General features: G+C 46.2%; 1 protein-coding gene across 5 annotated transcripts in view; it reads right to left on the bottom strand.

The window, feature by feature from the left end:
• Window positions 1-17,453, bottom strand: part of Trio (trio Rho guanine nucleotide exchange factor) — a 296,340-nt gene that overhangs the window by 75,687 nt on the left and 203,200 nt on the right. For all 5 annotated transcript variants that reach the window (XM_006232090.5, NM_001107658.3, XM_006232091.5 and 2 more), the window contains 5 exons: window positions 17,178-17,289; window positions 15,629-15,819; window positions 13,805-13,906; window positions 11,305-11,447; window positions 10,494-10,593 (listed from right to left, as the gene is read on the bottom strand). In XM_006232090.5, the coding sequence (XP_006232152.2) occupies window positions 10,494-10,593; window positions 11,305-11,447; window positions 13,805-13,906; window positions 15,629-15,819; window positions 17,178-17,289 (648 nt within the window). The remainder of the gene's footprint in view (window positions 1-10,493; window positions 10,594-11,304; window positions 11,448-13,804; window positions 13,907-15,628; window positions 15,820-17,177; window positions 17,290-17,453) is intronic.

Consider the following 17,453-nt stretch of genomic DNA (forward strand, 5'->3'; position numbering starts at 1 on the left):
CCCAAGGGGTCACCCCGTGCTTCCGATTTTTCACCTCCCACCCCCGGCCCCAGGGAAGCTGCGACATGACTCATAACCTTGTGTTTCTCTTCCGGTGTTGCTTTCTGGGAGATGCTATCACCAGCAAATTACCCAACTTAAATGAATTTCCCTCCTCCTCCAGAAGTTGTCAAGTGGACTTGAGGGTGGCTTTCTAACGACTTTCTTCCCCTGCAAACCCCACACTGGTTACTTCCTTTGAGTTTCTCCAGTGATTCTGGTGGTCTCCCTGTATCCCCCCAGCTCTCTGTTCTGTCCCATCGGAACAATGCTGTCAGGGCAGCCTTTTAAAAAGCATGGATCTTCCTCTTCAAAACCCTAGGTATGGTTTTCTTGATACAGGGCTTAAATCCCTATCTGCCTTGCCAGGTTTATGTGCTGACAGTTGCTTCTGAGATAGGTCCTGTGCATGCATGGTCCACACTGCCATCCCTGCGGTCAGAGCTCCTGCATCCATTCTCTCCACAAGTTCCCCATCTACTGTCTTTGGGGAGTTGCTGCCATTTCTGCCATCCATAAGGCTTTCCCCTGAAACAACTTATACTTCAGTTTTGAAATGAATAGTCTGTGTGTGTGTGTGTGTGTGTGTGTGTGTGTGTGTGTGTACGCGCCCGCGCGCACGCGCACACGAGGCTGTGTGCATGAGGGTGTGTGCATGTGCATGTAGGTATGTGTGTGTGTGTCTGTGTGCAAATGTAGGGATACCTGTGCCTGTGCATGTGTGTATATGTGTATGCCTATCCATGTGTGTGTCTTCTCCTCAGTAGAAAGCAAGTCTGTGTCACTCTTCTGTGAATATTTGTATCAAGACTAAGGGCAGAGGCTTGGTCACCACCATGGCAAACAGAACAGGGCCTACAGATTACTGTGAGATCTGTGTACCCATGAGGTACAAAGCACACAGAATGCCTGCCAGGCGGTAGGAAGAGCTCGCCCACACACGCTTCTACCTCCTAGCGGCTTATCTCTTATGAGAGAGTCTGGGGATTCAGAGTTAAAATCATGTCTGCCAGACGACCATAAAGGGTAGAAACAACACAGCTCTTTCCACCGTGAAGCCCCGATTCAGACAAAACGAGCCTCTTCACTAGGTCACGACTGTTGAAGTTCCCTTCTAAATTTTTACAAACTCCTTTGTGGGAAAGCCATGATAAAATTTCCATTGGTCCATGAACAGATAAAGAAGCCATAGAAATGCCAAAAGTCGAGACCGAGCTTGGGAAAGAATTTCCCCCACAGAACCCCCTGATAGGGAAGTGGTTAACTCCTCAGCAAAGAGGAGAAATGCTCCCTTTCCCAGCGAAAACAGAGTCAGCCAATGAAGCTTGACAGGGTCAGGCTAGCCACAGACCAAGCCCTGCCCTTTGTGGGTCTTGGTGGTCCAGCCCCAGTGGCCCCATGACTGAGGGCAGCCAGCTCTGTTACTGAGATCTCTGTCAGAGCTCCAGGCTTTCCCCAGTGGCCCATGTTGCTGCTCTGGGAAGGAGCCCTGCACTGGCTGCTTCCCTTCCAGAGTCTCATTAACTTGTCAGGATGCTCAAGCAAATGCGGTGGGGTGGGGGAGGGTTGCCCAGCAAGGGGAGTTAGACTAGACTATATTTTTGGCACTTACTTTTTTAAAAAAAAAAGACCTTTCCAGAGTAACCAAAAAGGATTGGAAACATCTGTGTGCTTGACAGGGCGTAAGAAATAAAAATCAAGCCTGTTCTGACAAAGAATCATAAACGACGTTAAAAACACGCAAAGGCGTTCTAGAACTTAGGAAAACAGAGTGCCAGAATAATATTTCAAAGAGTGCTGAAATTATCCCCCTCACATTTTTCTGCTCCTCAGTCCTCTCCTGCCCATCAGGAGAGATAAGAACCTACAATCAAGGCTAGGAACTAAATGGTTGTTTCCCTGAAAAGAAGCATCCTGTAGGCTTCTGTTTCAAGCTTTACATTTACGCATTTAAATTTTAGTCAAACAATACAGCTACTGGCTACCCCACAATAAAATGGCACAGCGGGAGATCTTGCTGGGCTAGTCACTGTGATGGTCCACAGACTTCACAACTAGGTGGGACTATGATGGCTTTTCCCTTGATGGCTTACATAACACCTTCCTATGCTATAAGAGTCAGCCCTAGGGGTGGAGGTTTCCAGACCAGTCCTAGATCACCTTTCTCCCATCCCTGTGTCCAAAGTATATGGTGTCTTCTGCAATTGGAACTTAGCTTCTAGTTCTGGGACACAACAAAGGGTAAGGACAACATTCCAGTGTTTATTTGAGGGTCTCTTGGGCCCTCAAAGGAAGGGACTTTCTTAGGCCTGGCACTGGGGTTTTGTTATACAACCTTTTGGGAGGGGCATTATCTCATATGTGGTGTTGACTCCAATTAAACTACACATATGCACACACATTTTATATGTGTATTTATTCATTTTATTTTATTTACGGTACGGGTATGGTACGGGTGTTTTGCCTGTATGTATGTCTGTCCAACTCACGGATGTGGCAGCCACATAGGCTGGAAGAGGGCACTGGTCACCTTAGGACTGTAGTTATAGCTGTGAGATACCATGTAGGTGCTGGAAATTGAACCCAGGTCTCCTAGAAGAGCAGCCAATGTTCTCTACTGCTAAGCTACCTCTCCAGTTCCTGGTTTATGAACTTTTAAGTTAACTTATGTTTCCTTGTGGCTTCTTCAAACACCCACAGTGCTATTTATCTCTCCTTCCTTCTTAAACTTTGCATTGAGCTACAAAACATCTCTTTAAAATGAAGCTTGTTAAGAGTTTAGAAAGACATGTTTTGCTGTTGTAGACATTTGTTATAACTACATTTGATCTACTACTTTAAAGCAAGTCCTTATTGATATCAAGAACTCAATTCCTAACCAGGAGTTTAGGTCACTAAGCATGAGGATGCTGGGGCTCTTAGCCACCCCAGCCCTGAAGTCGTGAGTACACTGACTACCACCCTACCTGGTTCATCCATCTGAGGCAGCAGCAGCTCCCTTTTCTGTGCCAGCCACTGTCCATGGAGGGCACCCAGCACTCTCTTCACTTTGCACATTTTATAGACTCTGTCCCAGCTTCTTGGCATATTTGTCTAGTTCAGGAATGCAACTTATCACGTGACTTACATTAACCCTACTGAAAGCCACTTCAGAGGTCAGACATCTTTAAAGGCATCTTTCAGTTTCTCACTATTGTGCTAACCAGTATGTGTGGAAAACAAAACAAAACAAAACAAACAAACAAACAAACAAACAAAAAACCCTAACAACAACAGCTGGTCTTAAACAGAGCAGAGGCACAGAAATCACCAAGGAAGTTCCTTCTCCCCAAAGCCCCTGCCTGTCCTTGGAGAGGGCCACTGGGAAGCAACGACCTGGACCAGGGAGGGACATGAGCAGATTCAAAGCAGGCTTTGTCCCAATTCTCTCAAGGATAATGGGAAATAAACAGCTTATGGTATGTCCAAAGTCTTTTGTACATCAACAATCTTTGTAGAATTCTGTCTTTTGCTTTCAAAAACAAACAAACAAACAAACAACCCAAAACCCAAAAAAACCAGCAACAACAAAATAAAACTGGGTCATATTGCTGCCTTGTCTCAACCATGGCTGAGATGCTCATGTAGTGAATTTGGTCATGGGCTCCTTGACATTCTCACACCCCGACCCTGTGCACTAGAACGAGGCAGTGTGAGCTACAAGAACACACTATTTAAAAGGGCAACAGCTAACACCTGGCTTGAATTAGTAAGCTCAGGGAACATTGTGAGCAGGCTGTACTGCAGAGGGCTGGAGAGAAATGGTGTGGTGGGTGAAGCCTTCCTCTCTCAAGTGATTCTGTTTCCAGGAGACGATCAACTGCAGTGAGTATCTGGCCAATTTTTCAAGGGCAATTCAAAAGGAAAGGCGGGGGTGGGAGGGATGTGGCTAATAAAGGCCATTCCTTCTAGAACAAAGTGTATCGACTGTTGTGAACAGTTGCACCCCACAGCTCGCCACATTCAGTCATTCAGAAACTCCACAAAAGAGTCCTGTGGCTTCATGCAGGTTTCACACAGAGCAGACCAAACAACCATTACTTGGCTTAAGGGGATTAGAGAGTACAGTTCTGCTGCAGGCGTGGACACAAAAGCAAAGGCAGCCACAGGCAGCCCCGGAATAAATGCCATCAGGCTGAGGTTCTCACTGCTGCTAGGCGGCTTTGGGGAGGCTGGCGGATCAGCTCCCACCTTAACAGTACGAAGAAGAACCGTCTCCCAGGCGCACGCTAACACGGAAGGCAGCTTTAGGCCAAGGGCAAGGAGATGCGTTCCTGAAAACCCTCTGCTTGGGGGTTTAAAAACATCTAAAGATAGGCTCTGACATGGAGGGCACTCACAGACAACCGTGGAAATGTATAAATGGTTAAAATAAATTATTAAAAAATACTCGTTAAGAGGAACCAATCTGAAATAAATTCAAGATCCTTATTCACTTAACTGTGCCCCTCAATGGGAAGGGTCAGTTCCAAGTTTAAATCCAGGCTTATTACCCTGTCAGATGGTAATATGGCCATACCGAGGAAAGCTTACACGAAAGCATACATTTTGGTTAGGTTATTTTTCTAATCAAATTTACCTTATTAGTACCTTCCCTCTTTGCTCCATGAAAATACTTGACAAAAGCAACTTAAGGATGAAAGGGCACTGTGAGGGGACATAGTCCATCCTGGGGTGTGTGTGTGCGCGTGTGTTGATGTGCTGCTCATGCAGTGCTCACAATCAGGAGGGGAGAAATGAGTACTCATGCTCTTTATTTCCTCCGTCTCTCCTGTAAGCCTGGGACACTGGGCTACAGAGCAGTGCTGCCTACATTCCGAGGTGACGCACCCCATTCAGTTAAAGCTGTCTGGAGACTCCCCGACAGGAGGTTCACAGCGGTGCCTCCTAGGTGACTCCAAAGGAGTTGACAATGCAGATCCGAACCCCAGTGAACAAACCGCGGTCTTTCTACGATAGGAGTTTTTACTTTCTTATTTTATTTTACTTTATTTTCTGACAGCTCTTAAAAGATCCTCTAAAAAGTCCTTAGGAACTAGAAGGAAGAAGGAAACACATTGTACAAGGAAGCCCACAGTAGGTGGTCAGAAGTCTCTCTGAATGCCTGAATGTACTGTGTGAACATTCTCGCTTTTGTGTGCACACAGTATCACAATGCAGAGATTTAATGATGGGAGGTGACCAGCTAGGGAAGTACACTGAGCATGGGCTCTTGTCTGCAGTGCCTATGCCCATTCAATAGGCATTATGCTGCTGCAGGGCCACCGACCTGCATGGGTCAGCGCCGACGCTGAGCAGCTCAATTTCAAGACTGGATAGAGCTCCGAAACAACAATGTCTTCGCTGTCAACTGTGACTAGTGTCCAGGTAGGAGGGTGAAGTTGATACATCAGCAGCAATGGAAGCCAGCTACGTAACTGGCAGGGAGCAGGAGGCTCCTTTTACCACAGAGACAGAGACCACTAATATATGTATGCAGGGCTTCTTAAACACTACGCAGTGTTATAAAGACAGTGGGCAGGTCCAAAGCTCTCGGTACTATGAGCTGAGTGGGGCAGCAGTAGCGCCATTTACACAGGAGAATGATGGGCACAGAGCAGCTAAGGAACACGCCCAATGTTGGAGATTGGTTCCAATGCTTTGATTCAATCAGGAATCTGTGTGTCCAAACACTAAAGGTCCTTGTCCCTCATTGGTTTTTGATGGATCAATAAAGATGCCAGTGGCCAATGGCTGCGCAAAGGGAGCCAGGGAGCTTAGAGTTGCTAAGGTGCTAGGGTGCAGGGAACAGGAGAACTGCCATGACTTGGGGAGGAAGGATGGACAGTAGCAGCAGGAGATAAAGCCAACCAGTCATGTGAGATTTCTACCCCTGGGATAGCAGGGGAAGGCTTAGGAGTACCCAGCCTTAGGGGTAGCCAAGGCATTTTAAAAAATAAGCTTGTGTGTGTGTGTGTGTGTGTGTGTGTGTGTACACATGCATGTGTGTGCAAAGATACTCCGGGGTGTACGTGTGCAATCCACCAGGAGCCAAAGCAGTGTAGCACAAACTCACTGCTACAGGGACATGCAGAGGAGGAATTGGCTAGAGGTGTGCTAGTGGTGAGCATGTCCTCATTCCTGAGGGTGTACTTGGATGTACACCTTACCTTTCAGTACTTCCTTGTATGCTCTGAGGAAGACCAAGAAAGCTCTCCGAGTTTGCGGTGAGCACCACATTCTAGCCAGTGAAAGATTTCTGAGTTTGATGATCTAGTTCTACTATGTGTAGAAAACCTATTCCATCCCCAGGAACTGCATTGCTCTGAGCAAGTTGTGCGGTCAGGCACCTTCTCTGAGCAGAGGCGTAGTGAGAATTTTGGTCTCCTTGAAAAACACAGGAACATTATGGGAACGTGGTTTCATTTTTATCCCAGGTGTGGGGTACGGGGCTGCTTCGATTACCCACAGCAGCTAGGATTTGCCTTGAGCTCTAGCGGGGGCATGGTTCTGCCAGCTGCTGATCGTTTCAAGATTATGTGCCATTGGAGTTCTGGGGACTCTTCAGTGGGTAAATAAACGCTAGGGATCTGAGAGGTGAGGTTGCTGCTGGTCATTGTTGTTGGGTTTTGTTAAGTAGTTGTGTGCAAAGAAGAAACAATATGAAGAAATTAGACATCCTGATGGTGAAGATCAAACTTGCCCAGAGGAACTCGATGCCCCTAATCAACGGGAAGTAGCCCAGTGATAATGTCACCCCCTTTCCCCTCTATCCTTTCCTTTCCTATCTAGTGTTAGGGGTTGAAAGGGTGGAATAAGGGTGGAAGAAAGAAGAACCCACAAACCCACCAGCAAAAGTCAGGTGGTGGTTGGGAGATCCCTGGGCACAGGCTGCTGATGCAGGGGAATTCGGTCCTTCCTCATCGAGCAGACACAGCTCCTCTTGTAAGATTGTCAGGGAATTCAAATGTTAAATTGCATTGGCTTTAGCTGCTTTTCAGACTACTTTGATTATGACTATAGACAGCTAAACAAGTGTAGTGTAGGGTCACGTGACAGAAAAGCCAGCTTTAAAAGTACATAGAAAGTAATATATCTACTTCACTTCATCAGGAGAACTGTTACCACACGCTTTTAAAAAAATACATGCATCTATAAAAATAAGATAGGAAGATTTATCACCCCTGTTCTAAGCTTAAATGGAGTTCAAGCAGAGGACCCATTTCAAGTGAATCGTGCACTCCTTGAAAGAACTGCATACTGAGGGTGTCAGGATGGCTCACAAGCTGGCCTGGGACGTTCTTCCAGACACTTCATTCTTACTTTGGCCATTTTGTTCGAGGCCCACTTCGCTTGCTCCCAACCCCCTGTCTCATGACACAGATACTGTTAAATGACAGAAGTCTCGGGCTAACGAGGTGAGAGTGAGGAGATATTCTAAGATGCCTCCTTTGTACCCTAAAGACACTCAGCACCAGAGCTGTGGTGCTGTAAAGGAGTAAGGTCTGGAAGATGTCGGATGATTAAAGCCACATTGCGTTTCTGGCTTTGCTGTCTCATCTGGCTTCATCTCCTCAGTGCCCCAGGGCTGGAGCAGCACCTCCTCCCTGCCTCAGGAGATGTGCTCATGGCAGTGAGGTAAGACTCTGGAAAGCAGTTGGGATTTTTTTTTTTTTTGCAACCCAAATTACATTTTTATAAGACCATTTTATCTGCCTGAGTATCATGAATATCAGCAAGAATTGGTGTTAAACTCACATCTGGACAAAATGATGACATATTTTAAGACTGATTGTGGGAAATGGATTCATGCAACAAGGTTTGAGTGCTGCCCTGCCTAATGGAGCTGTGCCCTGGAAAAAGGGTGTCTCCAGAGCCCCTCCTCAGCTGACTCTTGTCCTAAACCTCTGCAGCCTCATCTGAGGATTGCTAACAGCTCTGGCAGAGAACTTCCCATCAGAATTCTCTGAGAGGCTAAGCACAAAACATACCCCCGCCCCATTTCTGAACTGGAACCAAATTCCATGACACAACTAACTCATAACAGACATGATAAATTGAGTCAACTAGGCAGAATCTCTTAAATTATTCCCTTGCCAAAAGTATCTGCCTGTAACACGAGCAGATGCTCCAAAGTGCAATTTGTAGGGTGGAGAGAACTTTGAGGCTCAGGAAAAGTTGTAGCCGTGGGAGAGCAGGGGTGCTGACCGAGTCAAGCTAGAGAGCCGAACACTACACCCTCTGTCTCAGGAAGGGTGCAGCTCCTTGCTTTCAAGTTGCACTCTTTCAAAAGATCATCTATAAAATCAGAAATCTTTGTTCAGAGAAGCACAAGTAGAAGGAGGAAGGGGTGTAGACGCCCGTGCCTTAGTACTGGGACTAGTGAATGCTTTGAGCGCCACGCCCTATGTGGCCATTTTAATCCAACAGAGGACCAGAAGTAAAGACCCACTATTCAGTTTAATGGCACAGGCCCACAGGAACTTCACAAACTGTTAAGGACCCTGGTCTCACCCTGAGGCAATAAAGACAATTGTGTCACATTTACAAGAAAGAGCTCAGAATGTCACCACTGCAAGATGGGGAGGAGCTATGGGTCCAGGACAGGTTCTGTTGAGTGACAGGCTCTGAGTTGTGCTAGCTTCACTTCCCAAACTTTAGTGATGATGTCACTGGATGAAAAAAATGAAAACTGCCTCATTATCCTCATAGATGAAATATTTAAAGGGCAGTTCTTATAACTTCTGATGTCCCAGTAGACCCCCAAGGCAACAGGACCAGTTATTATAAACCTACGCTTTGGAAGTAACTCTTTTTCCTCACGTATCAAGTGGAGACAGAATCTGCTGCCCTCCAAGTTCACATAAGCCCTATTGTGTTATGATGGACATGCCTCAGGAGACCAGAGCGGTGCTGGGGTAGGCCAATGGGCAAACCTATCACTAATGAAGAGCCCGTTCTGGGACGGGGAGGGCTATATTTCATGGCTACCCATTCACCTGTTAAAATACCTAAAACCATAACTCATCTTGCTTCCTGAGCCGACCTAAAGAAAAGCCTTCACCAGCATTCCAGGAGGACACTTATTACATTCAAAAGGAGTCTGTGGATTTCATTCCAAAGATTTGCTTCTCACAAACTTTAAAGCTGGCATCTGTGGTAAACCTAGACTGACTCTGGAGAACACATCTCGGAAGGGTGTGGCCTGGGTGCTTGGGAGCAGTTCTCAGGGGGCCTGTAAGGCTGCCTGGATGTAAACGGCTATCCTTGTCATACTTGGCAACTGTGTGGTCTGCCTTTTCTTCTCGGTGGCAGTCCTATGAGAACTGACAAGCTAATTCCTTCAGGTATTAAAAACTTAAAGACAAAATCCCCCAAATAACTGGTATTTTCTGATAAAATGTTTCCAAGTACAAACTACCTTTCTAAAAAAAATTGCTATGGGGATCCATATCCAATTACTCACACTAGAAGGGCTTTGGAAATGGGTCATACTGCAGAGCCACATTTTAAATCTATTTCTTCCTGTCCTGGAAACTACAGGGTAAATCCTCAAATCCAAATAGGACAGGAGCAGCGTCTACTAATGCACTGTCTAAAACAACCACCACCAGCATGGGGAAGCTTGAACACAGTTGCCTGAGCACAGCAGACTGCGAGGGTCCACGTCTCACAGCCACCAGGCAGCATCGAAGCAGTTTGTTCCCGAGTGAGAAACTTGTGAATCCGGAACTGGCGCCAAGAGGAGGAAGTGCTTATGCACTGCTCGATTATTATTTTTTTTTAAAGAATCTTGTCTGGAGCTAGAACATATGCTTATCACAGAAGGAACAGAACATTTATCGAGACACACATCTACTGACTTTTTCTGGCTACCACACAAACCCAGGATTACCAAGTTGTACTGCCCGGCAGTTTATTCTGATGGTCTTTGGATTCTACAAGAAGAATCCCAAGACATTTGCACCATTTTTTAAAGAGGCACACCTGCATAAAGGCCTCAGACAGAAGACACATCTGTCCTTTGAGTGGTCATAGCCATCGAAGCCAAACTCGGTGTTATATAACTTTCTGTGTTCTGTGCACCTCAAATTCTAAGGGGAAACATCAGGGCCCACATTGGAGGATGTTAGCACCCCTGCCTCAGACAAAACTCCACATTTGTAAATGGGGTTCTGGGTAAGATCTTATTTTATATATTAGATTCTTTGGCTTACAGGTAAAATTTAAATAAGGTATACTGTCTTCAAAGCCTCTGACATAAAACCATGTGGCTGACCGAGAGAGTGGACAGGTTTCTGGGCCCATAGAAATAGTCTCACTGTAGCCTCCTAGTCTTTGCCCTGCCGAGATTGCCTGACACCAGTCATCTTTAGATGCTAAAAACATTTACTGAACATATGCTGACTGGAAGGGGAGTGCAACTGGCAGCTCACCTTGTCACTGTCCAGTGTGTTCTGTGATGTCCGGGAGGCAATGGAAATGGTGTCGGGCTGGCTGCTGCCGTCCCCTTGGCTGTCCAGGTCCTCTCCATCCCTATGGAACACAGAAACACTCAGTCCCCAGCACTGCAAGCTGGAAAAGGCCACCACCTCCCAGTTCAAAGAAACCCATGCCAACTACAGCTGCTCCTGCAGCCAGCTCCTGTACACGTGGGCGAGCCACTCTGCTGGCTTTGTTTCAGGGCAGTTTGTTTTGTTCTGTGGATGAATCTTTTGCTGGCATGAATGCAAGGGCACCATGTACGAGCCTGGTGCAGATGAGCATCAGAAGCCATCAGATCCCCAGGAACTGAAAAGTTTCAAAACCTGGGTGCTGGGGACAGAACCCAGGTCCTCTGCAAGAGCAACAAGGGCTCTGAGCCACTGAGCCCCCTTTACACACTCAAGCCCTTCTGTGCTGAGTGCAGTTTTTGGCTTGGTAAGTGCCAAACATATCCTCCCACTGAATTCTCCACATAGTGAACTCCCCCAACCTGGGTTCATTTCCATTTGAGAAATGGGTACAAACCAAACCAAACCAAATCAAATCAACGAACCAACCAAACAAACAAAAAAAAAAAAAAAAAGAAAAGAAAAAAAAAAAGAAAAACAAATGCTTCAATGCTTTGTGTTGGATGGGGGAAAGAAGAAGGACTTGCATGTGCCCTTTTGTTTCCTTTTAGCCAGTGGAGCTGCTTGTCTTGATGAAGCAGTACATCTAGGCGACACAGGCGGGTAAGCACTGGGAGGAGCCCGCCACACTTACCTCCTCCCCTTCTGCCTTGCTGCGGGAGCCGTCTTGGGGATGTGGATGGGCTCCTTCAGGGCTCCTCTCAGGTGCACCGTCCTCTCCTGTATCACCTCACGGATGTGCTTTATCCAGTCCTGTTTGTTCTCGATACTGGAGGCCTATGGGGGTAGGAGAGCCGTCAGGACAGTGTCCTTCCCACAACCGATGCCCACCACATGCTGGATTCTCCTCTCCCCAGCTTTCTCAGTCTCCAAAGAACTCCCACAAAGGCAGCCCCACGCCAGTTTAATGTACTACCAAGCAAATGACTCTAATTTTACATATTTTCACTAAAACCATTTTTTATTTTATAAGTGAATGTGATAACAGATCTCTCATACTCTAGTACTTGATCATCATTCTTTAGTACCAAGACCTGTTAAGTGACCCTGGGGCATTACAAAAACAGGTTCACTCCCAGTATGAAACCTCAGTGAGGCCACTGAGGCATAAGCTGTGTTTTGGTCAGTGTCGAGGAAACTGTCAGCTGGGATGTGAACGAGCCCTTGACCTCTGCTTGTCCCTGGACTGCAAGGATGACCGCTGCTGGCCCCCTCCACTGCCAGCTGAGGCAGCTCACATGACATAGCCTTCTCAACCCATAGGAACTCCACACAGGAGCTCTGTAGGGGTGGGCAACACTGGACATATGCCCAAGGCCATAGAGTCACACATGGCCAGCCATGTGGGCCTACGGCGGCTACATAGCAATTTTAGGGACATATTCCCCCGAAATGGCAGGGGTAGATAGAAAAGCCTTCTGGTGGCACTAATAACCGTTTTCAAATCTCCAGCTGAAGAACAGTCACCACCTCTGACATAGACATCACGGTCATGAGTGGTTACAGATTGTCCACGGAGCACGGAGGAGACTGCCATGAGGGACAGCGATGCACTTCCTGCCCAGAATCTTGTTTTGGGAAATGCTAAACCATAGTCCACACTGGGAGGAGACTGAGCCAGAAGCTCTTTCTACCTAAAACGTGCTTTTCAGTTACTTAGAGTAGGGGGTGGGGGCTTTAAAAACCCCACATCTATCAGAAGGTGCAGGCCTCACACAAAGGTGGAGATTAAATAACGAAGGATCCGAGACGGATCCAGTGCAGTCTGGAGATAAGCGAAAACCGTAACCATGATGTAGAAATAAACAAAACTCCCCTGCAAATTGATTATTCCATCACTGGAGAGTTACTGAAAAGCACACACTTTACAGAAATAGTGTCAAACAAATGGGACCTTTCAGTAAAAGCAGTAACCAGTACACTCAGAGAGCCTGAAACTGTCCGGGGATTCAGACAGTTTTCTTTCTTGCTTTTGCAAACAAAGTCAGTCATTCTGTGTTGGAACTATTAGGCCACCAACACAATGGTTATCCCTCTGTCACCGTCACCATTAAGGACCTTAAGGACTTGCGTCTGTACCCTCAGCATCTGTCACCGTCAAGACCCTCCCTGTGACTGACACCACTGTCTCCATGTTCACTGTCACAGCATAAGCATTGTCACGTCCCTTCTACTTCACCGTCCACGCCATCATTCCTACCGCTCACAGCGTCACCAAAATCCACACCCCACTTCCCTCTTCATCGTCACTGCAACGCCACCTCAAAGCCACCGAGACTAAAGCGCACGCCACTGCTGTTTGGCCCTCCGTGTAAGGCAAGAGGCAAAAGGTGTTATCCAAACTTCTCTAATCATGTTGGAAATTTTTTAGTTTTGAATATATTTTAACAAGTTTAAACCACAGAAAAATTTGAATTATCTAAAATATATTTGTTGGTACATTTTATATTTTATGGGGTTTTATGTCGGCCCCAACTAATAAGAGTCCCCAGTTGGGTCATATACATTCACTGAAACCTAACTACTGAGAACACGTGAGAAAGTCGTGGAAACTCCGTGGCCTCCATGGTGGTCCCCTGGCTGTGACAGAGTAAGGTTCAGATGAACAACTCAGGTTCTGGAAATACTAAAGCGAGATTAGAAGAGCTGCAGAAGGAGATGCAGTAATTTAAGTGCCAGTCATACTAGCATGTCACCACACTGGTCACCACAGCACGAGGAACCAACTGAACTCCTTTCAACAGCTTAAAAATCGTGAGCACCCCTAAACCATCTCTGATATTTCCAGACAGATCAAGAAGACCTGTATTTTTTAAAATATCAATGAGATTAGCGCATGAGACACCTTTAGAGTTCTTTGCAAGTCCTAGGAAAGTCAGTATATTCAAAACAGTTCAAATTAGAAGTAAATGGGGGGTGGGGAGGGAGAGAGAGAGAGAGAGAGAGAGAGAGAGAGAGAGAGAGAGAGAGAGAGAGAAGACAGAGAGAGAATTATTTTTTATTTTATCAATCCCATCAGAGAACAAAAAAATCAAATAAAATGACTTGGGATCTATACATCTCAGTGAGAAAAACAGCTTACATCACCACAATAAGCGTTTGCACAGTAGGCCACCAGCTGTAAATTAACATACCTTAAGGACAATTTTATTATCTGAAGTTGGTGTCCTCCCCACCCACAGTGCAAATTTGCAAGGATCTCCTTCAACATGTTCCGTGACACCCAACTCTGAGGTCTGCATAAAAGACAATTAGATAATTAGACAACAGTGCAATTTTGGTAGGATTAGACACAGAAAGAGAACAGCCTTTGGTGGTTGGTGGCCATGCTAAACTCTTAGTTCAGTGGTTCCCAACCTATGGGTTCCAAGCCCTTTGGAAGTCGAATAACTCCTTCATAGGGGTCACCTAAGAACACTGGAAGACACAGATACTTACATTATAATTCACAATAGAAGCAAAAATCAGTTATGGAGTAGCAATATAAATTCCTTTGTGGTTGGGGACACCGCAGCACGAGGATCCAACTGATCTAAAGGGTCACATCATTAGGAAGGTTGACAGCCAATGCCTTACTTGGGAGGTGGACACATGTAGAGCACACTGATTATTCCCACCCTGAGCACTTCTCGAGATCGCAATGGAGCCTAATCAGCAGAATGTGCTGAGGAAAAAGCCCAACCTTAGACACAAGCGCGGGCTTTTCCTATTCAGAGCGGCTCCCACAGCAGGCCCTGAGCAGTGACACACTGAGGGCAAAAGGGCTAAAATTTGACTTCATCTGCATCATTACTTCTTAGTATTTCATCATGACTATAACAGCAAACAACAAAAACCCCTGTCTGAGGACACATCCAGAACAGGGCATCTCCCCCCCACCCCCACCCCCGGAGATCGAATCAGCCCCATGCCTGTCCCTCCAACGACGGAAGTGACTCATAGGTTGGAACTCCAAAGGCAGCCTTGGTGGGAATCTTATTTTTTTAAAATATAAATTAAACTAAGATGTATCGATCTTTAAAACACACAAGCTTGCCTCCGAGGTCAGATTAAAGACAGCTTTAAAACGACTAGCTGGCCAGGATGTACTTAGTAATTTCCAGCTGGACGGCCACCTATCTGATGTAAGGCCACGGTGATCCAAATGATAATCACAACCAGGGTACCGTCCAAAGACAGTGGAATGAAAATTGTTCCTAGGAATTTTCAGATTCCAGATTATGATTTTAAAAAGTCCCCACACTTGGGAATCTCTATTCTTCGGAGAGTTTGATTGACATACAAATATCACCAAAATCTGTAGCATTCAGTCATCTGAATGTTAGATACCCAGACATACAGAGGTCTGTGTGGTGCTGGTTCCTTTCTAGATGGTGAGCTCACCTCCATTCCCACTGGTTCCCTCTGCCTGACTCTGCCCAGCAACTCTGCACTGGGAATGCTCCTTTCCCCAGAAACACACTGACATTGGTTAGGAGCCAAAATACATAGCCAGAACACTCCAGAGTCTCCCTCTGCATGGGCAGGGCTGGGGGATCTTTCAAACACTATTTTTGATTACATATTTTTCTCTAATAATGACATTTTGCTGTTATAAAATTACAAATTTGTTTTCTTACATTTACTTTGCATAAATTAATTTCTAGTGGGAAACAATTAAATCTTCATGATTAAATCCCCAGGAAGGGAACCACAGGAACTGTATTAAAGGGTTGCAGCATTAGGAAAGTTGAGAACCACTGTCCTACAGTGTTTCTCCATCGTGCAGTTAGCAGCTATGGGCTTCAGGAACAGAATCCTCAAGCCCAGAGAGTATCAGCACGCCCTCTAGTGGACTCGGCCTGCACAGAACTGAGCTGAAGAAGATGACCATCACAGTTCAGATTCACATTTCTGAGCGGTTTGAGGCAGGCTGCAGTCGTGCTCTGTAGACTTGAGCTCCGGTTGCCGATACTTACAAACAGCTTGCTTTTGTACAGGTACTTGCTTCTCCCGCTGGAGTCTTTCACTTCTTTACTGAACACTAAGGACATTTCAAAAAGGAAGAGATGGCGTTCTCGACCCTTCCGAATTAAGGTTTTTGGGTCCCACACTTGGAAGGACTCCTGCAGGATGAGCTCTCCCTGAGACTCAATGTTTTCATCAAACCCTGCAAGGTGAAACACAGGGGCAAGCACGACTCAGAAGGAGGCACTGCCATCTCGACTGCAAATGCTTTCAATAGGACTCCACACTCTTCACCACGGCCCTCCTTCCTAACAAGAATTCTTCCTAAAACGCTACTTTGCATGTATTTCCCCAAGTTCAAGCATTTTCAGGGGCTCCTCATAACTTCCTTCTTAACTTTCCATTCCTTTCTGTTGGCTCCCAACATCAGATCTGGTTTAAGTCCCATCTCCTTGTCACTGACTCATGGCCTTTGCTCATGCGCCCCCCCCAACAGAGTGGCCCAACTACAGTGCACTCCCCAGTTTCTGATTCTTTTCCTCAGCAGCCGAAATGCCCCTCCCAGACTCTCTGCTCGGATCCCAGTCTGGTGGAGCCAACTTTAGTAACACATCTTCTGGGAGTCTGGAATATTCTGCACACGAATCTGCCTGGAGCAGGGCACATGGTGGCATCCCTGGCTATTCTTTCCTCACAAATGTTGCCACCAGGACTTGGCCAAGTAGCTCCTGGGCAGAAGCTGCTCACTCCTTTCTTCTGTCTCTTTACAGCAGACATTCTCCCTAGGGCCATCGTAAGTAAGTTCCTCACTTATCTGTCCCTTCACAGCGAAGAAGAGCTAGGCACCCCACCTATAGGCAGTGAGAAAATAACTGTAGGGTTCCCTACCCACATGCTTTTCTACTTCCTGTGAGGTGGAATATGAACGTGGTCCTGTAGGACCTATCCAAGTAGGAAAACACATAGAGCACAAGGGGCCAGAACATAGCCCTTCCCCTAATGGCATCACAAAGAACATCCATACAGTCACACCAGAGGAGAACAATCAGTATTCCTAGATCTCTGAGTTTCTATTATAAAGTGGCATTGTGTCCTAATTAATACATTTCTGGATGCTACCAAAGGCGTAGAATAACTAGCAACAGCGTTTGGGATTGCAAAAGCAGGTCCTTTGCAGTACTAACTTTGCAGTGCTAAATACAAACATTCACCCAAACTGGAATTGCTACAATGCCTGCTGGACACATTAGTCTAATTTCTGTTTCACCATGTTACACACTATATTCAACTGCTTCAGTGGACATGTGCATTGTGTAAACATGCAGCAATGGCTAGGGAAATGGGGAATTAACAAGCTCTTCTATATCCTTGGGTCTATAACCAGTGTATCCATCCATCATTTACACCTCTCTGTAAAGATAAGACTTAAGTGACACAAAGTGTTCCTGGAGTGTAGAGCGAGCGGTACTGCTGTTCTCAAGTCCAGAAAGTCGACAATTCATTCGCACACAGCGTCAGCAGAGATGGTGTTGTACACTGGGGTGTGGTGCATCCTGTTACCTTCCAGCATGCTGAGGTGCATGGCATCATTGGCTCGCTTGGGCACACTGAGCATCACCTCGAGGCCATCTTTAATCTCCCCCTTTCCTTCTTCACAGCATGTGAGCAGCTCCTGGAGAAGACAAACACCATGAACTCGCAAAGGTCTGCAACATGCTCTGCCAGCAGCTTCTTAGCAGACATCCAGAAATCCATGAGAATGCACAGTGCTCAGGAAATAAACAAAATGGCCAACTGGAGTTCTTCTTGTTTAAAAGTGAATTACTCAGGGTTAAG

This window comes from Rattus norvegicus, chromosome 2, assembly GCF_036323735.1.
Source record: "Rattus norvegicus strain BN/NHsdMcwi chromosome 2, GRCr8, whole genome shotgun sequence".
In the NCBI taxonomy this organism is placed as follows: Eukaryota; Metazoa; Chordata; class Mammalia; order Rodentia; family Muridae; genus Rattus; species Rattus norvegicus.